Raw genomic sequence first — 25,470 nt, 5'->3', positions numbered from 1 at the left:
TAGGGGAGTAATTTTTTCTTCAATTTTACACATTTTTTTATACATTATATATGATGAAATGGATCTAAAGAAAGTACTTTTTGTCCTGAAAAGAAAAAAATACATATATAATTTGTGTAGGTACAGTACATGAGAAAGAAGAAAATTACAGCTAAACACAAACCCCACAGAAATGTTAAAACAGCCACTGTCACGAAGGGCACAAATTTTACAAACAGTCTGGTCATGAAGTCTTAATTATAGACTTCTGTATTATTTAAATATTTGGCTTTGGAGGCTCACTGAGTTATCTGGTGAGTCACAAACAACTTTATTTTATACACTTTGAGCACTGCAGCCCCATTATTTTGTTTATCATAAAAACTAGACACTTTTGTCTCATCTAGATGCTTGGCTGGGATCCTATAGCCCTACAAGGTGCCATGAGTAGCTGCTGAAATTTATGTCTGTAGTTTCAACCACCCCGCTAGTTAACATTTATGAGTCGGATCTTTTAATCCAATTTTCAAGTCTGGTGGGTGCATTGCAAGTCTGATACCTTAGCTGTTGAGTTATGTTCCCTTTGCAGTTCATCATACTATAGGTATTCATAGAGTGACGGACACTCACAAAAGCTGTCATCATTGCAAAGCCAGATAATTGCATGAAAAGTATCATTGGTTGGCTTAAAAAGTCAATTTATAATTTAAAAAGACTGCTCACATGTATGAATTGCATAAATTATAATACCTCTGTATTCCGAAGGGACGCTTCCACTTCTTCTAGTTGCTGGAGTAACTTCTCAGTCTTGTTGTGTGACTGTTTTATTTCAGAATTATGATTTTCTTGCAAAAGGAAAATATTTAAAGTGTATTTTGCAATTATATTTTAAAACAAACTATTTTATTAAGATTCAAATACCATAAATGAATTCAATGTGAATTGCAACTTAAACATTTATATTAATTCTCTTCAAATTAATAAGCTTAGAATTTACAGCAGGGTGAATATTTTATAGGATACCAACAGAATGATATAGATCAGGGGTGTCCAAGTTTTTTCTGCAGTGGGCCACTTCATCAGAATTGTATCCGTGCGAGGGCCGCACTCATTTTTCACTGTGAGAAAATATGGCCTTTCATAAAATATGCAGATTAAAATAAAGTAAATGACACAAAACCTTTACTTTTCCTCTCACTGATTTCTGGGCCTAGAAAGGTTTGTGACTACAAATTCAAGATAATTAAAAATGAAATACTTCTATTTATTCTAGGGATGCACCAAAATGAAAATTCTGGACCAAAACATTCACAGTTCACTTAGCCAAAACCAAAAATGACCCCCACCTTTATAAATAATAATAAAAACTCACATTTTTAATAAAAGTAGGTAACACACCACAATTGGACAAAAAAATTAGCAATATGACTTGGCATGATAGGTGTGATTGCTAACAGCAATCACACTCCTATCATACCCAGGCAACCAGTAAATGCAGGTACCTAGGCATGATGGGACTGTGCTTGCTGTTATCAATCACACTCCTATCATGCCAAGTCAGCCAGTACATGCTGGTACTGCTGGCAGCATCAATACACAAGGGGTGCAGCTAGCTAGGTTTCAGCATGTACTGGCTGACTTGGCATGATAGGAGTGTGATTGCTAACAGCAATCACAGTCCCATCATGCCTAGGTTCCAGCACTTACACATCCATGCTATCACACACACACTCATTCATTCATATACTCATTCATTCACAGATTAATTCCCTCAATCACGCATACTCATTCAAACACCCTCCCCACCCTCTTACCTGCACTGCAGCTCCTCACAGACTTCAGCAGAGGGCGCGGCCTCCCTCTGCAATCTCTGGTACTGCACAGAGGAAGCAGGACTGGAGCAGAGTCATGTGATGTCAAGTGAACTCTGCTAGGTTCCGCTTCCTCTATGCAGTACAGAAGACCCTCCCCCAGGTAAGTAGCAGGGCTCGAGGTGCGGCCAGTTGCCCTGGCTGCCGATCTTACGCGGGCCGCACCTCGAGGTCTCGCGGGCCGCATTTGGCCCGCGGGCCACATGTTGGACGCCCCTGATATAGATATATAAACAGACATTAGCTTTTCATTTACACTCGAGATCTAATGATCATCTAATTTCAAGAGTATTGTGCTTTTTCCTTTTTTAAACAGCTCTAGCTTTCCACAAGATAATATTTTCAAACATATGCATATTCGTCATATATGTTTACATGTGTTATCCTAGCTTAACTTACTAAACAAGCACTAATTCCTTATAAACACAGCTGGGTCACATAATGCAATATTACGTGACCCTGCAGTAAAAGTAGTACTTGCAAGCAGCCAGAAAAAAAAGCTGCTTAGAGGGGGTTAGAGGGTAAGTGAGTAAGTATGTATATATTTTAGAGTACATTTATAAGAATGTATCAGCTTGAATGTTACAGAGTATATAGAAGAACAGGGCCGGCCCGACAATGGAGCCGAGTGGGGCAACCGCTCCAGGCGGCACTTTTGAAGGGGCGGCACTTTGCCGCCCCAAGCCCTTTTTTTTTTTTTTTTTAAAGCGAAAGAGAGAGAAAGGGGCGCCGAGTGGTTTTGCTTACCAAGCTGTCAGTACCCGCTCGGCGCCCCTCTCTCTCTCCTCTGCGGCAAGTCTTCCTGTTCGGTCTCGGTGCCGGCTTGTAATGCTGAGTGCCGGAAGATTTCCAGCGCTCAGCATTACAAGCCGGCACCGAGACCGAAAAGGGAGACTCGCCGCAGGACTGCTGAAAGGTAAGTACAAGGGGGGGCGGCAGGGACGGAGGGAGAGGAAGGGTAGATAATGGGGGGGCGGAATTTTAAAATTCGCCCCAGGCGGCATTTTGCCTTGGGCCGGCCCTGTAGAGGAACCATGTATTATAATACATCATGTAAAAGTACTATTCCATGGAGTTTATAAAAAAGCAACACTATGGTTACCATATGTTTTAAAATTTGGCTTCTACTGTTAATATAGGTAAAAACAAAAGGAAATGCCACCATAGAAAAGTATTGTCAACAAACTTGCAATTCTGGAAAAAAACAATGGACGTGTTTGCCTACTTGCTTCTTCTTCTAAGACATTAATTTTTTTGTTGGACTCATTCAGCTGGGACATTAATTGTTGCAGCTTTGTTTCCCCATCTTCTTTCTCATTTGTCAGTTGTGATATCTAATGAAATGTATGGAAGAAAAAAATACAAAATAAACAGTTAAATAATGTAGCACAAACTGCAAAGAGGCCTGTTCACAGGACTGTTTACACATCAGCTGTACATGTGGCTCCAATGGAAGTAAATCAGAAACTGATATAGGTAAATATTTAGTTATTCTTCTCAATAAAGAGAAATTGGAAGCCATTAAACAACGGTAGAAGTTACAGATATGCAAGTTCAATAATACAACTTAATATCTACAGTATATGCCTCAGATAGGTACTTTCAAATAGTATTTGCTATTTGTGCGCTAAATTCTTGCTTTGTTGTGTTACATGTTGGTCATTTCAGTAGCACTCCAAAATCAGAATGATGTGCTTCCATTTCTGTATTTTTTGTACATATTTGCATGTCCTTACCGAACCTCAGGGTAAAGACCCAGACTTCTACACAGGCGCCTCATTAATGGCATCCAGAGAGGACTTTTGTTCCAGAGGTTTTTGATGTACCCACACAAATTATACATGCTTTTTTTTAGAAATAGGGCTTTGATTTAAAACCATAGAAACATGCGAGATTAATAACTTGAGTGATAGTATGTAAAAAAAAAAAACAATGTAAGAAAATGTTCCTCATGTTGTGGTGACCCCCAACCATAAAATTATGTAACAGGGGGCGACCCCTGTGAAAGAGTCGTTCGACCCCCAAAGGGGTCGCCACCCACAGGTTGAGAACTGCTGGTCTAGACAGACCCTGCAGGGGATATCCTGTCGTCAATGACTTCCGGTTGACGTCAGCAGTAACAGATCACCGGCGCTTGCCCCGACAGCCGTTACAAACAATCAAGTCAGCATGAAGTTTGATGGTAACCAATATACCCATGTAAAATTAGATAGGAAAATTGGAATTTTTTGGAATCCAAAATTGGAATAATTTGACGAAGTGTCGCACTAAGCAATATACTTCCATATTTTTGACAGAATCCCCAATACCTGATGTTTAATTCTGTTCATTTCACTACTGTATTCATCATCTAGTTTCTGCCTTTTTTCTGCTTCTTCTTTCACTGAAAAGTGGATCAAACACACTTAATTACAGATCATTCAAATAACACAATTATAAACATTTACTAAGGAATTTAACAAGTGCACTTTGCAGAAAGTTCTCCTTTAACAAACTTCAGTGCGTTAAGAAGCAACTTGCATGACCCATGTCTACAATTTACAACATTTTAAGATGCAGCTTTTATAACCCTATAACTCAATTGACCTGTAGATTTTTTTAGTGAATTAACTCAATTGTTGTTTTAACCCCTTAACGACAATTGCCGGTCCTGGCACGACACGGAAAAGCATGTGCTTTACGACAATTGACGTGCCAGGACCAGCACGTCTTTAACCCCTTCGAGACAAAGGCTGATTTTACTTTTTGTACCCTTTGTGACAATGGCCTTTTTAACATTTCTGCGCTGCTTGTGTTTAGCTGTAATTTTCTTCTTTCCCGTTTACTGAACCCACACACATTAGATATTGTTTTTTTCAGGACAAGAAGGGCTTTCTTTAGATGACATTGTTTTGATTGTATCATATTATTTACTATTAAAAAAATTATAAAATATGGTGAAAAATTTAGAAAAAAATGACTGTTTCTAACTTTTAGTTGAAAAATCTTTTACTCATCTATAAAAGGTAATGAAAAAACCTGCTAAATAGATTCTACTATTTGTCCTGAGTTTAGAAATACCCAATGTTTTTATGTTTTTTTGCTTTTTTCTACCCATTATGGGGCAATAAGTACAGGTAGCGTTTTGCTATTTCAAAGCCATTTTTTCCAAATCTGGTAATTCTTCCCCCCATGTGCCATTTCGGGTATCTTTGAACCCGGCCAATGCAATTTACCCCATCAAGTCATATATTTTTGAAAACTAGACAGCCCAGGGTATTCCAAATGCTAGTATTTTAACTCTTTCCATGCACCATATCTACCACCAGTCTTTGTCAAACTTTATGGTAGTCATTTTTTTGCATTTGTTTTGTCATACACATTTTACTTCAGGTATGAATTAAAATGTTCTAGTTTATGTCACTATCACAAAACACCCCAATATGTGTTCAGCAACATCTCCTGAGCGCAGCGATACCCCACATGAATGATTTTGCCTGGCTGTTTGGGGGCAAAAGGGCCACATTTGGGGCATGCGCATTTTTCAATGTTGAACTTTGGCATTTGGGGATCCACTGCCCATGCCCTATTTGGTACATCTTTGAGCCGGGCCATTTCAGTGTGCCCAATAAACCCATATATTTTTGAAAACTAGACACCCCAGGGTATTTCAAATGCTAGTATTTTAACTCTTTCCATGCACCATATCTACCACCAGTCTTTGTCAAACTTTGTGGTAGTCATTTTTTTGCATTTGGTTTTCCACACACATTTTAATTCAGGTATGAATTAAAATGTTCTCGTATATGTCACTATCACAAAACACCCCAATATGTGTTCAGCAACATCTCCTGAGTACAGCGATACCTCACATGAATGATTTTGCCTGGCTGTTTTGGGGCACAAGGGCCACATTTGGGGCATGCGCTTTTTTCAATGTTGAACTTTGGCATTTGGGATCCACTGCCCATGCCCTATTTGGTACATCTTTGAGCCAGGCCATTTCAGTGTGCCCAACAAAACCATATATTTTTCAAAACTAGACACCACAGGGTATTTTAAATGCTGGTATTTTAACTCTTTGCATGCACATATTTTACCACCAGCATTTTTTCAAAGTTTGCAGTAATATTTTTGTGTGTGTATTTTTCCCACACACACCTACTTTATGTATGAATTTACAGCTCCTGGTATATGCCGCTGTCACACGACACCCCATAATGTGTTCAGCAACATCTCCTGAGTACAGTGATACCCCACATGCATGGGTGTGTCATTTTTTGGGGGAACTAAAAGGCCACATTTGGTACGTGTGCATTTTTCTAATTGGAAATTAGATGTGTGGCCATCCTTCCCCCCGTGTTAATTGGGACGTTGTTGAACCTGGCCCATTCAATTTACCCCATCAAATCATACATTTTTTAAAAGTAGACACCCCACGGGCATTTAATATGCCAGTATTTTAACTCTTTCCATGCGAGAATTGTTTTAAGCTAATATGCTAATTTTAGGACTTGCTCACAAAAATATATTTTTTATATATATATATTTTTTTTTTATTTTTTTTTAAAAAAAATTTAACTTTTTTTCAACTTGGAGGTTCCCCTGATAGTGACATCAGTGGGAAATGATTTTTACATTTTACTGTTTTTTTACTATTTTTTTCTAATTATTATTAATTTTATTTTATTTTTTAATTTATTTTTACTAATCACACTGTGATTAGAAAGCTGGGCTCCATTGACTTGCATGGTGAATGCAGTACCTGTATTCAACCTGCAAGTGGAGCCAAAGTTCTCTAGATGGTCTGGACTATCTAGCGAACTTTTAAAATTTGTGGTTCCTGTTACAGGACGGCGGCCATCTTCCTTGATGGCGAAGATTGCCGGCAGCTGCGGCTGTGACCGCTCTCCGGAGCGGTCACAGCCCATCAAAAGGTTAGTGTTTGGTGTCGCTGGATGCCTCCTGATCGAGGCATTCCAGCGACACCATTTAAGTTTAGGAGGCGATCGTCGATCGCCTCCTAAACGCTTTTAAAACGGGCGTCCGCCGCCATACAAAGTATGGCGGATGTTGACGCCCCGTGGAGGGGCCAGAGATGGCCCCTTCGTGCCGATCGCGGCGTTGCTGAATGCCTCGAGGTCGAGGCATTCAGCAACGCTTTTTGGGTGCAGAAAGCGATAGTAGATCGCTTTCTGCACCCGTTTAAAGACGTGCCGGTCCTGGCACGTCAATTGTCGTAAAGCACATGCTTTTCCGTGCCGTGCCAGGACCGGCAATTGTCATTAAGGGGTTAAACAGGTGCAGAAAGCGATCTGTTTTCGCTTTCTGCACCCAAAAAACGTTGCTGAATGCCTCGACCTCGAGGCATTCAGCAACGCCGCGATCGGAACGAAGGGGCCATCTCTGGCCCCTCCACGGGGCGTCAACATCCGCCATACAAAGTATGGTATACGCCCGTTTTAAAAGCGTTTAGGAGGCGATCGACGATCACCTCCTAAACTTAAATGGTGTCGCTGGAATGCCTCGATCAGGAGGCATCCAGCGACACCAAACACTTACCTTTCGATGGGCTGTGACCGCGCCGGAGAGCGGTCACAGCCGCAGCTGCCGATGATCTTCGCCATCAAGCAAGATGGCCGCTGCCCTGTAACAGGAACCAACAAATTTTAAAAGTTCGCTAGATGGTCCAGACTATCTAGAGAACTTTGGCTCCACTTGCAGGTTGAATACAGGTACTGCATTCACCATGCAAGTCAATGGAACCCAGCTTTCTAATCACAGTGTGATTAGTAAAAATAAATTAAAAAATAAAATAAAAATAATAATAATTAGAAAAAAAATAGTAAAAAACTAGTAAAATGTAAAAATCATTTCCCACTGATGTCACTATCAGGGGAACCTCCAAGTTGAAAAAAAATGTTAAAATTTTTTTTTTAAAAAGACAAAAAAAAAATATATATATATAAAAAATATATTTTTGTGAGCAAGTCCTAAAATTAGCATATTAGCTTAAAACAATTCTCGCATGGAAAGAGTTAAAATACTGGCATATTAAATGCCCGTGGGGTGTCTACTTTTAAAAAAGGTATGATTTGATGGGGTAAATTGAATTGGCCGGGTTCAACAACGTCCCAATTAACACCGGGGGAAGGATGGCCACACACCTAATTTCCAATTAGAAAAATGCACACGTACCAAATGTGGCCTTTTAGTTCCCACAAAAATGACAAACCCATGCATGTGGGGTATCACTGTACTCAGGAGATGTTGCTGAACACATTATGGGGTGTTGTGTGACAGCGGCATATACCAGGAGCTGTAAATTCATACATAAAGTAGGTGTGTGTGGGAAAAATACACACACAAAAATACTACTGCAAACTTTGAAAACATGCTGGTGGTAAAATGTGTGCATGCAAAGAGTTAAAATACCAGCATTTAAAATACCCTGTGGTGTCTAGTTTTGAAAAATATATGGTTTTGTTGGGCACACTGAAATGGCCCGGCTCAAAGATGTACCAAATAGGGCATGGGCAGTGGATCCCCAAATGCCAAAGTTCAACATTGAAAAATGCGCATGCCCCAAATGTGGCCCTTTTGCCCCCAAACAGCCAGGCAAAATCATTCATGTGAGGTATCGCTGTACTCAGGAGATGTTGCTAAACACATATTGGGGTGTTTTGTGATAGTGACATAAACGAGAACCTTTTAATTCATACCTGAAGTAAAATGTGTGTGACAAAACAAATGCAAAAAAATGACTACCACAAAGTTTGACAAAAACTGGTGGTAGATATGGTGCATGGAAATAGTTAAAATACTAGCATTTGGAATACCCTGGGCTGTCTAGTTTTCAAAAAAATATGATTTGATGGGGTAAATTGCATTGGCCGGGTTCAAAGATACCCGAAATGGCACATGGGGGGAAGAATTACCAGATTTGGAAAAAATGGCTTTGAAATAGCAAAACGCTACCTGTACTTATTGCCCCATAATGTGTAGAAAAAAGCAAAAAAACATAAAAACATTGGGTATTTCTAAACTCAGGACAAATAGTAGAATCTATTTAGCAGGTTTTTTCATTACCTTTTATAGATGAGTAAAAGATTTTTCAACTAAAAGTTAGAAACAGTCATTTTTTTCTAAATTTTTCACCATATTTTATACTTTTTTTAGTAGTAAATAATATGATACAATCAAAACAATGTCATCTAAAGAAAGCCCTTCTTGTCCTGAAAAAAACAATATCTAATGTGTGTGGGTTCAGTAAACGGGAAAGAAGAAAATTACAGCTAAACACAAGCAGCGCAGAAATGTTAAAAAGGCCATTGTCACGAAGGGTACAAAAAGTAAAATCAGCCTTTGTCACGAAGGGGTTAAATAACAGAAAAGGTAACCGGAATGCTTCTGGCTCTCAAAACCAAGAATTACCAGTTTCTGTTCTCTCCCAAAAGATAATCTACATTTTTCCACTGTTTACAGAGCATTGGTTTGTTTGTGCCCTTATGACAAACAAGGATAGGTATGAATTTGCCTGCATTACTCAATCAATAACTACCATAAAATCACAGGTATAATATGCACAGTTTGTTCCATTTTTAAGTGTCTCGAAATATAGGGTCCATAGTATGCCAAGTACTTAGAACCGGGTAACTCCCAAAAGAAACTTACCTTCGAAACGCAGCGTACATTCGGTCTCCTGCTGAATTTCAGTCCTCGCATGCCGCCTGTGTCTGAGCACCGGTTAGTGCAGTGGCCAGAAAAACCCAAATTTAAAAACATAACAACCTAATTTCCTGGCGCATGTGAAGATTGTGAGGGAGCAGGAGACCAGACCTGTCACCAGCAGCGGGACCACAAGGGAAGCGCATTCTCTTGAACCTACAAAGGTAATTAAGCTGGGAGGGAATCCTAAAAGTACGGTATATGTCTTTGTGATGCATGAAGTGAGTTTGTATATGTAAGTGTGTACATGTATAAGTGTTAGTACATGTGAGTGTGAGTATATGTTAATGTGTCTATGTGAAGCTGGAGTTATGGGTGTGTATTTTGAACATGTACTTCTTTCTTCTAGAAACAGGGTACATTTGTACTTTCATATTATACCTGGAACTTATGGTGATCCATTTTTTTGCAGCTATAAGCAACTAGTATGAAAATTATTATTTTTATTATGTTAACAAAAAAAACACCAGATAATAAACTATTCTTACGCTGGACATAAGCTTCTTGTCTAGAATTCTCAGCTTGTACGCAAAGTTCTTCAAAAGCCATTATCATTCGCTAGAATAAGATGTTAAAAGTTACTTGGAGTAAAATTCTTTGCACAATTATCAAATAAATATTATATTTTTTCACAGCAATCGATTGAGAGCTTGCAAAGGTAGGATTCTCTTCTCTGTATGTCTTAATGTCAATGTTTTTTGTATATTGTGAATTAATGTGAATAATGTGCTCTAGGGACATAGTAACATAGTTCATAAGGTTGAAAAAAGACGAAGTCCATCAAGTTCAACCTATATACATATTGTGTCCCTACTGTGTTGATCCAGAGGAAGGCAAAAAAAACCTTTTGAAGCAGATGCCAATTGCCCCATACCAGGGGGAAAATTCCTTCCCGACTCCAAATATGGCAATCAGAATAAATCCCTGGATCAACGTTCTGTCCCTATTAATCTAATATCCATAACTTGTAATATTATTGCTTTCAAGAAACACGTCCAGGCTCCTTTTGAACTCTTTTATTGAGTTTACCATTACCACTTCCTCTGGCAGAGAGTTCCATAATCTCACCGCTCTTACTGTAAAGAACCCCCGTCTGTGCTGGTGTAGAAACCTTCTTTCCTCTAGCCGTAGAGGATGTCCTCTTGTTATAGATACAGTCCTGGGTATAAATAGGTCCTGGGAGTGATCTCTGTACTGTGCCCTTATATATTTATACATAGTTATTAAGTCCCCCCTAAGCCGTCTTTTTTCTAAACTAAATAACCCTAATTCTGATAATCTTTCTGGGTACTGTAGTCCTCCCATTCCCCTTATTACTCTGGACAAATAACCCAATGTTCTAGTACTCAAGTGTAAAGCTGAAATAATGCTTCTACTATAAGGATTTTCTATGGGAATTGAAACTGTATCACATCCAAAATGTTTGATTGTGTATTCATTATATGTGGGTAAATAATTGCCTGGAAGTTTATAGATGGTCTAACAGAATGAAAGTACTTTAGTGTGAAAAGCTGTAGGTCTCAACAGTACCACCTTAAGTCTGATTCCCAGGCTTGTACTGCTTTAATGGAAACCTAGCAACCTTAAAGAAAAATACACACGCAAGGCCTACACCTGGACTGAAATAAAATAAAAAGTCCAAAATTGATCAAGACACACATGACCAAGTTACCACAGAGTCTGGATAGTACAATCAACATTTAACTTATTAAAAAATATATATATGTGCTCGAATTCTGCATTAAATTCAATAGTACAAGTTTCAAACGTAGGAGAGAATGTATTAAAATAACACACAAACCCAGTATATCTGTAGTCCCACAGTTTGGCAAGCGCATGCTCGAGGGATTCTGCAGTGCCACTTGCCAGGTAAACGTAACAGCAAATACTATTCTTTTAACTGTGTATCAGTGTTTGTTTCACACATCCCTCAAAAGTGGGCATAAATTGTCTCACAAATGCAAATCTATTTTGATTATACAATGCATTCCGAAGGGGGTGGTAATGATTTTTTTGTTCCTTGCAGCTAGTATTTAAAAAGGCTTCTGTTTTCGGTTGATCATGGGGTAGAAAGAATTCCCAAAAAATATTTTCTACAAAGGCCCTTGGTACATTACTGACTGCCGGTATGCTGTTGGAGTGCTAGAGTGTATGGTTTTTGTAGGTGATAAGTTTATAGGGTGCATGTGTTGCCGTTGATATTCTACTGAAGCTTACCAATAGGCTCAAGCTAGTAGGGCCTTAGCCATCAAAATGCTGAGCATTATGTTAATCATGAGCATTCACTAGACATAGTTCTGCAGGGAATTTAATAACCATACATAACCAGATGTAGGTTGCGAACTTCTAACTCTAGCATACTATATTGTCAAAATAACGACTTGCCTCTATATTGTTGTTAAGATCTGCATACATTTGTCTGGTATCCTCCACTTCTTTGCCATCTGGTATTAAAAAAATCAATTGTAATACTGTGATAAATAGTTACATAATAGTTACAATCAGTCACTTAGACCATTTATTTACATTAGTTTTACTATGGATGAAAATAAAGAGTGATTCTTTTAAAAGGTGATAGAATGTGAAATGCTATCAGAAATTCAGAAACCAATCTCTTCCCACACATTTGTCAGTGACAAACATTTGTCAGTGTAAAAAGCAAAAAAAAGCATAAACTGTATCTGTATGACATGCAGATTTAGTGCAGACTGCCTTGATATTGCACAAAATGCAAAGTAGCATGAAGTCAAAAGCCAAGCTTAACTAAATGTCATTGAACAGGAGTATGTGCAGTCTCATATTGATTATAAGATGACCCCCCAAAATTTGAATATTAATTTAGGAAATAAAGAAAAGGCCTGAATATAAGACTACCCTATAGGAAAAAAAGTTTTACTAGTAAATATTAATTCACATGTAATCTATTTTTTCATATTTAATAAAAACTATGATTAAGAAAAATGCATTTCTTGTTTTTATTTCCTATTATTTGCCAACCTGTCCCCCAGTTGTGCACATCTGCCCCCTGGCTTGCCACTCTGCCCCCCAGATATGCCTTATACCCCCTATTTGCCACTCTGCCCCCCAGACTTACCAAGGCATCCCCAGACTTGCCCCCTGTGCTCCAGACTCCCAGCCTCTGCTGCTGCCTGGCACGTCCACCGGGGTTTCTATGACGGATCGCCGGAAGGTCATGAAGCCCTGGCGGAAGTGTCAGGCAGCAGCGCAGACGGCCGCCGGCTGCCAGAGAGGAGGATCCAGGTCCCCTGCAGCCCTTAGTCTTATAGTCAGACTTCTATTTGAGGTTGGATTATAAAATGACCTTGAATATAAGAGGAGGGGTATTTTTCACAGCATTTGCTCTGAAAAAAACCTTGTCTTATATTTCAGCAATTGTGGTCTAAAGAATACAAGATGCAATCGTGAAAAACAACAAGATCTCACGCTGCAAGGAGATAAAAACTATATGTATTATTTTACACAATCTTTGCAGTGATGTATGGTGGCTACATTTTACAGTTCGTAAAATCAATAAAGATAAATGCATTGCTAAAATAATTACATTTTAAATTTCTAAACTTGACTGTGAAGTGAGGAAAAGTTAGCGAAGATAAAGATATTTTGTAGCAGAAGTCTTCAAAACGTATACAACTTACACATGTTTGCTTTCTCTGCAACTCGAGTACAGGTTTCTTTCAAGAGATCACAAACATGTCTTGTAGAATTGCTCCTAGAAAAAGAGACAAACATATATTATTATAACTGCGCAGAAACAATATTGCTTACTGCAACTTAATCAATGTAATTCTATCTGCTGGAGACTAGCTAGGGGTTTTTTTTTTTACATCTGTTTATTTTTGATTTAACATGCATTCTTTAACCCCTTAAGGACCGGGCTCATTTTTCGTTTTGTACCCTGTGGGACCGAGGCTGTTTTGACACTTTTGTGGTGCTTGTGTTCAGCTGTAATTTTCTCCTCACCCATTTAGTGTACCCACATAAGTTATATATTGTTTTTTTCAGGACAAGATGGGCTTTCTTCAGATACCATTATTTTGATCGTATCATCTTATTTACTATAAAAAAATTAAAAAAACATGGTGAAAAATTGAAAAAAAAACACATTTTATGACTTTTATTTGAAAAATCTTTTACTCACCTAAAAAAGCAAGTAAAAAAACTAGCTAAATAGATTCTACTACTTGTCCTGAGTTTAGAAATACCCAATGTTTTTATGTTTTTTTGCTGTTTTTTGTAAGTTATAGGGCAATAAGTACAAGTAGCGTTTTATGATTTCCAAATCTTTTTTAACAAATCTGGTCAGTCTGCCTCCATCTCCTCTTTGGAACATCTTTGAAGCCGGTTAACTCAATTTAACCCATTCAAACCATATATTTTTGAAAACTAGACACCCCAGGGTATTCCAAATGCTGTTATTTTAACCCTTTCCATGCACCAATTATACAACTACACTTTGTCAAACTTTGTAATAGTAATTTTTTTTATTTTTTTTCCCACACAAATTGTACTTTAGTTATAGATATACAGGTGCTGGTATATGTCACTGTCAAACAACACCCCAATATGTGTTCAGCAACATCTCCTGAGTGCAGTGATACCCGACATGCATGGGTTTGTCAGATTGTTTGGCTGGTAAAAGGCTACTTTTGGGGCATGCGTAATTCAGGTGGTCATTTGGTCATTGTGCCTCCCTCTCCTCTTTGGAATATCTTTGAAGCCGGTTAACTCAATTTAACCCATTCAAACCATATATTTTTGAAAACTAGACACCCCAGGGTATTCCAAATGCTGTTATTTTAACCCTTTCCATGCACCAATTATAGAACTACACTTTGTCAAACTTTGTAATAGTAATTTTTTTTTTTTTTTCACACAAATTGTACTTTAGTTATAGATATACAGGTCCTGGTATATGCCACTGTCAAACAACACCCCAATGTGTGTTCAGGAACATCTCCTGAGTACAGTGATACCCGACATGCATGGGTTTGTCGGGTTGTTTCAGATTTAAAATGCCACATTTGGGAAGTGCGCTTTTTTTCTCCATTTTGGTCAGTCTGTACCTATGCCCTATCTTTGAGCTAGGCCACTCCAATTTACCCCATCAGCCATTTTTTTTATATATTAGAAACCCCTTGGGTATTTGAAGTGCTTTTTTTTTAACTCTTTGTTGAGATTTTTGAGAAATTTTAGCACTTGCTCAAAATAATAAACTTTATTTTTTTATTTTATTTTATTTTTTTAATACTTTTTTTATATTTTTTTTTACACATTTTTCTGGTACTGGATGGTTCATCTAGTGACATCACTGCATAATAATTTTTAAATGTTAGCACATTTTTTTTTTATTTTTTTTTCCATTTTTTATTTATTTTTATTTTTTTTGAATATTTTACTAATCACATAGTGATTAGAAAGCTGGGCTCCATTGACTTGCATGGTTGAATGCAGTACCTGTATTCAACCAGCAAGTGGAGCCAGTTCTCTAGAGGGTCTGGAGACCCTCTAGCGAACTTTTTCGTCTTTATTGTTTTATTTCCCGGGCCGCCGCCATCTTGCTTGATGGCGAAGATCACCGGCAGCGGCGGCTGTGACCGCTCTCCGGAGCGGTCACAGCCCACCCAGAGGTAAGTGTTTGGTGTCGCTGGATGCCTCCTGATCAAGGCATTCCAGCGACACCATTTAAGTTTAGGAGGCGATCGTTGATCGCCTCCTAAACGCTTTTAAAACGGGCGTCCGCCGCCATACAATGTATGGCGGCTGTTGACGCCTCCGGGAGGGGCCAGACATGGCCCCCGATGCCGATCTCGGCCTTGCTGAATGCCTCGACATCGAGGCATTACAGTAACGCCGTTTAAGCGAAGAAAGTGATCGTTGATCACTTTCTAAGCTTATTTTACTTTTTGAACCGGCAAAGGTCGCGAAGGGGTTAAAAAAATATATATATATACCACTACCATTCAAAAGTTTGGGGTCACTCAGCTGTTTTCATGCAAAACAAGTACATTTCTAGCTGCTAACATAAGCCAATTAAACCACAACGTGCCATTGGAACACAGGAGTGATAGTTGCTGATAAAGGACTTCTGTAGGCCTATTAAGATATATTCGATTAAAAAACAACTAGATCCGAAAAATCAAATAGTCATTTACAACATTAACCATGTCTACACTGTATTTCTGATCAATTTGATGTTACTTCAATTGACAAAATTTGCTTTTCTTTCAAAAACAAGGAAATTGTGACCAAAACCTTTTGAACGGTAGTGTGTTTATATATATATATATATATGTATGTATATACCGTATTTGCTCGATTATAAGACAACCCTGATTATAAGACGACCCCCAAAATCTGAATATTAATTTATGAAAAAAAGAAAAAGCCTGAATATAAGACGACCCTATAGGAAAAAAGTTTTACCAGTAAATCTTGTAATTCATGTAAACTATGTGAACAATTTTTTTTTTATAAAAGCTATGATTGAGAAAAATATTTTGTTTTTATTTCCTTTTTTTTTCAACCTGCCCCCCCACTTATGCACATCTGCCCCCTGGCTTGCCACTCTGCCCCAGAAATGCCTTATACCCCCTATATGCCACTGTGCCCCATGATATGCCTTTTAACCCTCTAAATGCCACTGTGCCCTATAATATGCCTTTTGACCCCCTATGTGCCACTCTGCCTCCAGAATTGCCTTATACCCCTATATGCCACTCTGGCATTTAGGGGGTTAAAAGGCATATTATGGGGGCAGAGTGGCGTATAGAGGGTTAAAAGGCATTTCTGGAGGCAGAGTGGCATTAAGGGGGTTAAAAGGCATTTCACCGAGCACTCTGCCTCCAGAAATGCCTTATGTCCCCCATATAACACTCCCTCCCTCCTCCAAACTTACCGGTGCTTCTGAGTCCCCGGTGCGTATTCCAGGCAGCGCGAAGAGCTCTACGCGATTTGCGTAGACAACTTCCGCTGCAGCCGGGAGGAGGTCACGGGGAACTCTGATCTCTGACAGCCAGGGAAGGTCTGCGCGATGGACGCTGCTAACCGCACCTCCTCCCGGCTGCAGCGGAAGTTGTGTACATGAAATCGCGTAGAGCTCTCCACACTCTGCCCGGACTAAGCACCAGGGACTCAGAAGTACCGGTAAGTGGGGTGGAGACAGGAGGATCCAGGTCCCCTGAATCGCTGCAGGGGATATGGATCTTAGTCTTATAGTCAGACCTAGTTGAGGTCTGATTATAAGACGACCCTGATTATAAGACGAGGGGTATTTTTCAGAGCATTTGCTCTGGAAAAAAACTTGTCTTATAATCGAGCAAATACGGTATATATATATATATATATATATATATGCACACACACATAGGCAAATTGTATGAATCGTTATTGTCACGATCCCTGCCGGAGTGCATTGCGGGGAGACTCGCAGCATCACGCTCCTGTTCGGAGCGCGTCGCCCGAGTACCCGGGTGCTCGTGGCGTCGCGCTCCGGTTCGGAGTGCATCTCCCAAGTACCCACGAGTGGCGGGTACTCGATACTTACTCCTCCCGGGGTGATTCTGAGACGCTGTGTCCTCATACGTCGCGGTTCACAAGAATGAACCGCCGCACAGTGACACCCACGGCACTACATGCCACGCCCCCCTTCCGATCCCATACCCCCGTGGAGAAGCAACGTCCATTGGACGTCATCACGGTTGGGTGCGGGATCTAGAAGGGCGGCTAGTTTAAAAACTGAGCACTGATACCTGTTCAGTGCTCAGTTGTTCTTACAACTAAGCTGTATGCTTACCTGTTGCTGGTATTCTATGTTGATTCATGTTGATTCCTGTTGCTGACCATCACCTGCTTATGACCACGTTGACCTCTCTGCTCCTGACCCGGATTGCCTGACCATTCTCTGCCTGATACCCGGTACCGACCTTGGCTTGCCTATTGACCTCGTTGACCTCTCTGTCCCTGACCCAAATTTCCTGACCACTCTCTGCCTGATACCCGGTACCGACCTTGGCTTGCCTATTGACCACGTTGACCTCTCTGCTCCTGACCCGGATTGCCTGACCATTTTCTGCCTGATACCCGGTACTGACCTTGGCTTGCCTATTGACCTCGTTGACCTCTCTGTCCCTGACCCGAATTGCCTGACCACTCTCTGCCTGATACCCGGTACCGACCTTGGCTTGCCTATTAACCACGTTGACCTCTCTGCTCCTGACCCGGATTGCCTGTTTATTCTCTGCCTGATTACTGGACTATGTTACAGGGTCACCGTACCCAATGCTGGGTCCCCCTGTTTGAGGGCTGAGGAATCACCAGTCAGTCCCTCATACGGATAGCACTCCATGGATCATCCAGACCACCATTCGTAGTAAACCAAGAAGAACTCTCTTTATTACAAACACACAGAACTTTATACAATCTCAATTCAATGTGCACCGAACCCAACCCCCAATCCCATCAGCCACATCCCATCAGCATACAGGGGATGTATCAGGTGAGGGGATTAAGGGGTACAATGGGTTCCCCCACCTGTGTTATCCCCCCTGTAGTGCGGGTGCCGTCTGGGCAGACAGGGCTGTGCTGGCTGATTAAGAGCCCCAGCCAGATTATAGGATCGTCTCTTTGAAGGCTGGAGCTGAAGCCACATCAGTCTCTGGGCCGAATACACAATAAAACGTCTTATAAAATATTACCGGGTCACGGTATACGGAACCGGACACAAAAGTGCTCCATGACCCGGCTAAACTTCATATGACATATGAGCCAGCTAGCCTGGCCCTGTCACAGACTATACCTATTGTTGCACTGTGCTAGCAACACTGCTCCTGCCTAGGAGGCATCCATACCAGATTGGGTCCGATAAGAGACTGATTCATTGTATCCTGCATCCTGGTTTCCTCACCTGTGCAAACGTAACAGTTATAGGCATACAGGAGCCTTTTATCGGCAAACGTCACTCCTGTGTTCCAATGGCACGTTGTGTTAGCTAAGCCAGGTTTAAGTTTAAAAGGCTAATTAGCCTTTAGAAAACCATTTTGCCATTATGTTTGTACAGCTAGAAATGTCATTGTTTTCCAGAAAAACAGCTAAGCGACCCTAAACTTTTGAGCCTCTCATTTTCTAAAAAATATTTCTAATAATTTTTTATTTTCTGAATAACAAGCGAGGACATGCAATTTGTAGATGTTTACATCACATGCCCTCACAAGCGATCTGCACATTAGTGAACATGCAAGCTGTTTCTGAATAGACCTAAATATTATTTTCCCATTTCACATATACAAAAATGTTTACAAAATAATGTTCAGTAACATACTGGTTTCTTAAATCTTTATTTTCATCTATTTCTGCTTCCAGTGTTATGCTCAGTTTTTCATTTTCAAACTGAAAAAGAAAGGAGGAAAATGCTAATAAACTGTCGTAACTATATGTCTCAGGTTGTCTCTGTTCAGTAACTTAATTCTATCTTACTATTTTACTTTTATATAAGATGATGTCATGCACAGTTTGCCTTAAACTAGGCATTTATGAAATGTAAATTGTTTGGAAAGTTTCCCTGTGTAAACTGAGACCTGTTTGTAAGGTTGCAAACTAAATATAAAAAAAAACAAGAAAAATAGCCTGGACTGCTTGGGACAATGTGATGAGATTTCCTGCACTCATAGCAGTTCAGGGATGCACATAACTATATTTACATAACCATTCAAAAGTTTGGGTTGACAAACATTTTCCTTGCTTTTGAAAGAAACATTAAATTGATCATAAATAACATGTAGACATTGCTTATGTTGAAAATAACTATTATAGCTGGAAATGGCTGATTTTTAATGGAATTCTCCATAGGCATAAAGAGGCCTATTATCAGCAGCCACCACCGCTGTTGTGTTGGCTAATCCAAGTTTATCATTCCAAAAGGCTAATTAAACATTTGAATACACTTTTGCAATTATGTTAGTACCCCTAACTGTACTCGTGGGAAAACAAGGAAATTTCTAAGTGACCACAAACTTTTGAACAGTGGTTTAGTTCAGAGAAGCACCGTAACATTCTAATCAATTCTGGCATGTGCACTTCCCTAACCAGGTAGTAGTAAAACCAAAAAGCAAAAGGATTATCAAATATAACATAATAATATTACATTAAATATATTTATTTTAGTTTTATACTGCACTCTGCATTTGCCCTCTTACTTACTTGTAATTCCTGTATGACTTTACGTTGTGCATCAATTGTTTTTTTGCTTTCTTGTAGCCTTTTCTCCTTTTGCTTCACCTCAGTCTCAATGGCAATTTTCCATTTTTTTATTTTTTCAGCTTCCTTGTACAGCTTTGAATAAAGCTGATTAACAGGTTCTACATTCTGTAATTAGTATTATATTACCATATTATTAGCATACAAATGCACAAACTTTTGCTATAACAAAAAGTATTGGGAGACCTGACCCTTACAGGGACTTTTATGACATTGTATTCTAAATACATTTCAAAGGTGTTCAATGTTCTTCCACACAAAACTCATCCAACCATGTCTTTACGGACATTGCTTTGTGAACTGGGACACGGCCATGCTGGAATAGAAAAGGGCCTTCCCCAAACTGTTCCCACAAAGTCAGAGGCATAGAATTGTCCAAAATGTCTTAGTATTTCCCCTTCAACATACCAAGACATTTTGGACAATACTATGTTTTCAACTGTGAAACAGATTTGTTCTATTCACATCCTTGTGTCCTGTGCTCCTCTTACTGGGTCTGAGTGCTGAGATATGATGCCATGTCTTCAGACAATGTAAACAGAGGAGGGGATCGCTGTAGGCTACAGGAAATGATGCTGACAGGAAAGGTACTGCGGTGTGCGTGAAAGGTTAGAAGATACTTGAGCTGCTGATGGAGGATACACTGATAACAGAGGATGGCAGAATTAAATTAATATTGGGGTCTAAAATGGGAAAAATGCAATTGAGAGTGTGCCTTGGCGTGGCGGGTGAGCTTAATTATGTTTTGGCCAACTTTATCAGGGTGATAAAGCACAGACAGTTTTTGTTTTTTGAACATAAATTGGATTACTGTTCAGCTTTGGCACTTACAGTACTGTATATTAGAAAATTTCAGCAAGATTGCAAAAACCTTTTTTTTTTCTATTTTAGCATATTTTTTTTAATCTATTTTCATTAATAGTTATGTTTTATGTATGTACGGTTTTAAAAGTAGGCCCTACTTATGAACAGAATGATGTATAAATTATGCTGGGTTAATCAAATATGGAAAAGGGAAATCAAAATGTAACAAATATATGGTAAAACTGACAAAAATAATTTGGTCTGATCGGGTTAAAATGTCAGGATACTTGAGAAATAACTTTTTTTCAGAAGAAGTCAATGTTATTTTTTAATGCCTCAAAAGGTATGAGTAGGCAGCTTGCACTTGAGCAGTAACTAGCACTACCAGCTTACATACAGCGATGTAGTCGACAATCTTTATCTAGATTGGTAGATCTTAATTAGATCCCCTCTTCCATCTGTGAGCCAAAACAAGTGATCCTCACTGCCGGAGCAGAGTCAGAACATTGCTTTGTCAGACCTCAGTCTTAGCTCATCAGTCAATTAAAAAATAAGGTTTATTGCAGTAGCTACACATCATCTTCTGGAAATTACAACTAGAAATAAAAATTAATTTTGGTTTTTAACACAGAAAAAAATGTTATCTTAAACATTTACAGGCCCTTAAAACTGTTTAGTCTGCCCTTTTAAGAAAGTAGGTCCAGAACGTAAAAGTGTAAAAAGATATAGAGGACTTTTCTCCTCATCTGTCAATTTCTTGCAAGCTAGATATCAAAAACTTGCTTACAGCACAGTTGAGTAACCAGCTTCCTTCAGAAGTAACATTTTAACTTAGTAAGTGCAACACTAATATCATTTACTGTATCTCAGAACAAAAGTATAAAGTGACTGCATTATGTACACTACACTAAATTAAATAGATAGATAGATAGATAGATAGATACAAAATTATAAAGAGAGAGAGAACAGTGAAACAAACTGTTAAGCCCAGTTTACCTCCTCTTCAATTACTGGCAAATGTTGAATTTTTTCTGAAAAATAATCTACAGAAATAAAAGTGAGATGTTTCACATTAATATATCTAGCAAAAGGTTGAAATACATTTTTATTACAAAATGTTAAAAAATAGTGTTACCTGAGGTTTCGTTTGGGTTGTTTGGTGCGTTTGCAAATGGAGAGTTAAAACTCTAAAGAAATAATAAAAAGTGGTTTTGTTTTTAATATCTGCTCTCTACTTACATAAATCTATTCAATTATTAGCATAGTCAATACCACTTTACAAATCTCAAAACCCTTTGCTATTTCAAACTCTTGCATTATTTTTCTTGCTTTGTAAGAGCATTCATGAGAAAATAAAACAATAAATATCTCACAGAATACATATTTCTGGAAAGTAGACAACTGGCGGTATTTCACTGGCAGCTATTTCACTTATTGTTATGCAGCCATTTGGCCACCAATCTTTGCCAAAGTGAGCTATTATTTGTATTTATTTTTTTTAAAATGCCTTCTCGCGTTGGTTATAATTTCCTGCAAGTAATCAAAATGTCTTCAACTGCCCTTTCAAATTACAGAAATACCCCACATGTATAGGTTACTGTATAGTTTCATCAAGGCTGTTTTCACAGTGTGCGAGCAGCCAGAAAGCAAGCTGCTGGTGAAGTAAGGGGGTAAGTGAGTGGGTGAGGGAAGGACTGTGTATGTATGAATGTACGGTAAGTACACGTATAAGTGTGTGTGTGTGTGAGCATGATTGTGTGTGTATAACAGCACCCACCTGCATGTTAACTCTTTGTTTTTTGTGTGCACCTGTATCACTGTCATCATCGGCCTGGCTGAGGCTAATAGACTTTTTTCCCAGTGTGCCAGCCAGCTGATCTAACAACAGATTAGCTGGCAAACTGTTGCTGCCCTTTTTTTAAATTATTTTAATTCTATTTTTTTCAACTTTTAACTGCCTTTTTTAAGCACTGATTGCTTCCTTTAGGCAGCAGTCATTTTATATATATATATACAGTACATATAATTTTAGAACATATATTAAAAAAAGCCTTGTGTTACTGGGAATGTCGTGCAGCAGTGTGCACGCACTGCTACTTTTAGGATGCTCCATTACACACATGTTCAATTTCTGGCATATGTTTTCATGACAGCATGAAATGCCATGATGGTTTTAAGGAGCTAAATATGATTCTATTCTTTATGGCTAAGCAATGTGATGTTCCTTCTGATTGATCTAGGCAATCGCTTAACATAATCTCCCCATCAAACATAGCATAATAGTAAATGCTAGTGTTACTTTGGATGGAAAGGATGAATAAGTAAAACTGTACCTGTCAGAAAGCTGAATCATATTTTAGATTAAAGTAACAGTCTAGTCCAGAAATAGAGTTTTTATTTTTAATGCACGTTAGCATCCAGGTCCATGGGCATTAATGCAATTTACTGCATGCAAATCAGAGTACTTGCTGATGTTAGAAAATAGGATTTCACTTTCCCACAAGGTGTGTGTATTCTTTTCCCTCCACAGACATCACACAGGGTTTATAATCAGAGCATACAGTACATATATGGTACTAAGTATTCCAATTTTAAGTAATTTTTTTATCTCACAACTTCACAATTTACCTCTTCTTGGATCACAGGCAAATGTGAAACTTTCTCTGAAAAATAGCCTACAGAAATAAACATGTGATTAATACCTAAGTGGAAACAAAAGTAGTTATATAATATATATAAAGCTATATATGGTTTGCATACCTGGGCTATTTTTCATGATGTTTTGTGGGTTTGTAATTCCAAGTGGAGCATTATAACTCTATAGAATTCAAACATATTTTGTATTTTTAATATCAGCATGATAACCCGTTGTGCACATTTGCACAATATTATAGTGCTATATAAATCAATAAACAATACAAATAATTATTTTACACAATTAGCCCACTAAATATTACATTATAAATTAGACTCTTCTGACAAAAGTGGTTGTCAAGCCATATAGATGGATAAACTTAAAGGACAGAAACGATTTCATGAAATAAAAATTAGATGAAGCACTGGGTGAAAAATAATGAAATATTTAGTTTTTATTTTAATCACATCAGATAACATACGGATTTTTTACACACATATTGATAAATATATATATTTATAAAAAGCAGAAATTCAGAGGACTTATAGTACCTGAAAAAAGCTACAATTTTCTGTAAATGTCTGTGGCTTAACTGCAGACACCTGACTGTTTTGTCTGGTGGGTAATGGGAAAAGTTTGAAAGGTTCACCCTTTTCCATATTTTTCAACTGTAAGACAAGTAGAATTCATATTATATACATATTGTGTCTTTATCATGTTCACATTGTTGCAATTTATACTAGCATAACAACACAGCTTAGGAAATTGCAGTTAGTTTTTTATTTTTTTCCCACTGTTCAATTTGTTGATTAAAGACATGTATATAGTGTAATATAAAAGAACGTCTAATAAATCAAATAACTGGTAACTCGCTATAACTGGAGTTAACGCACTTAAATGTCATTGCATTCCAATCAAAAACATAACTGTGCTTCCCCTACCTTCCTACTTGGAAAGCAATTTTTAGCTTAATTTAGCATTATAGAGTTTGAAAGGTGCAGTAGATCTATTTCCCTCTTTTTGAGGAAGACTCAACTGATTTTTCATTAGGAAACCTTGTTATATGGGCAAGACTTTACAATACTTTATAATAGTATGAGCCCAGCTCCCAAGCACTCCTGTGATGTTTGAAATCTTATCCCCAACTTTAAGAGTTGGACTGGCATCTATTGGCCTGTGGGGCAGGACCAGCCAAGTGACCCCCAAATAGGCTTCATCAGACCATCCGTCTCACACACTCCCTTTCATACCTACATACTCCTCATGCACATACTCTCTCCCAAAGCTTACCTTACTGTGGCTGGTTCCTAGGCTTGCTTCTGCTGACACAGTGAAAGCTACTGCGCTGCCACCATGGGGTTAACATAGTGGGGTTATACTAGTGACCACACAGAGCACCTGCTTCCCACAGTGGGGTGGCCCAGTTTTAAGAATCACATTGGGCCAGTCCTGACAAACTTGAAACATGCGGCAGAATATGATCTATACGTAAATCAATAAATAATAAGAAAAGGCACTTAGGCTGCGCGACTGGCCCTGTGTTTAGCTTTTAAACCAGTGTGCAAGTTGTAATGCGGGGTCATACCGAGTGCCCACCTCTAGGATACAGTGGCCCAAACAGTATGGCTACTGCTGTTCTAACAAAGTAACAACAGATTATTCGCTAAAGCAGTTGGAACCACCAAGAGCTCAGGCCTGCACAGTACTTGGCTTATGTCAGGGGTGTCCAACCTGCGTCCCTCCAGCTGCTGCAGGACTACATCTCCCATACTCCCCAGCCAGCCCCTTAGCTGAAAGAGCATTAAGGGAGATGTAGTCCTGCAGCAGCTGGAGGGCCGCAGGTTGGACACCCCTGGCTTATGTTTATTCTTGGCTATACTTGTCTTTGGAAGGCATTCTGGATATAAATATCCCTTTTGGTAAAACTAGGCTCCCAATCTATAGAAATTAATGGAAACCCCAAACTTTTGCCTCAGTAGTGCACTTTAAGGTCTCCGATGGGTCATTAACTTCAACTTTTTCTGCTATAAGGGAAAAAAGTAATGCCTTTTAATTGTAACAAAATGTTATAAATACAAAGAACCACCAACACATTTATATAAAAAGGGTATATATTTTTCTTCTAAACTCCCTGCCAAGCATGCATCCACAAGGATTTTTTGTATGGGTATTGTGCATAAATTGTTGTCTTGGGCACATGAG

At 38.8% G+C, this 25,470-nt stretch overlaps 1 protein-coding gene across 1 annotated transcript in view; it reads right to left on the bottom strand.

Annotated features, from left to right (window-relative positions):
- LOC149298340 (synaptonemal complex protein 1-like) overlaps positions 1–22,416 on the bottom strand; it is a 41,705-nt gene extending 19,289 nt beyond the window's left edge. The window contains exons 1-9 of the mRNA XM_089487501.1: positions 22,411–22,416; positions 19,773–19,937; positions 18,895–18,962; positions 13,214–13,287; positions 11,943–12,001; positions 10,046–10,115; positions 4,160–4,233; positions 3,076–3,184; positions 730–824 (exon numbers count right to left, since the gene is read on the bottom strand). Coding sequence (XP_089343627.1) covers positions 730–824; positions 3,076–3,184; positions 4,160–4,233; positions 10,046–10,115; positions 11,943–12,001; positions 13,214–13,287; positions 18,895–18,962; positions 19,773–19,937; positions 22,411–22,416 — 720 coding nt within the window. The remainder of the gene's footprint in view (positions 1–729; positions 825–3,075; positions 3,185–4,159; positions 4,234–10,045; positions 10,116–11,942; positions 12,002–13,213; positions 13,288–18,894; positions 18,963–19,772; positions 19,938–22,410) is intronic.
- Positions 22,417–25,470: the final 3,054 nt, after the last annotated feature.

This window comes from Sceloporus occidentalis, unplaced genomic scaffold, assembly GCF_023333645.1.
Source record: "Sceloporus occidentalis isolate IW3139 unplaced genomic scaffold, rSceOcc1.0.p SCAF_33, whole genome shotgun sequence".
In the NCBI taxonomy this organism is placed as follows: domain Eukaryota; kingdom Metazoa; phylum Chordata; class Lepidosauria; order Squamata; family Phrynosomatidae; genus Sceloporus; species Sceloporus occidentalis.
Note: the sequence above shows the minus strand (reverse complement) of the source record. Positions and strands in the feature narration are given on the sequence as shown.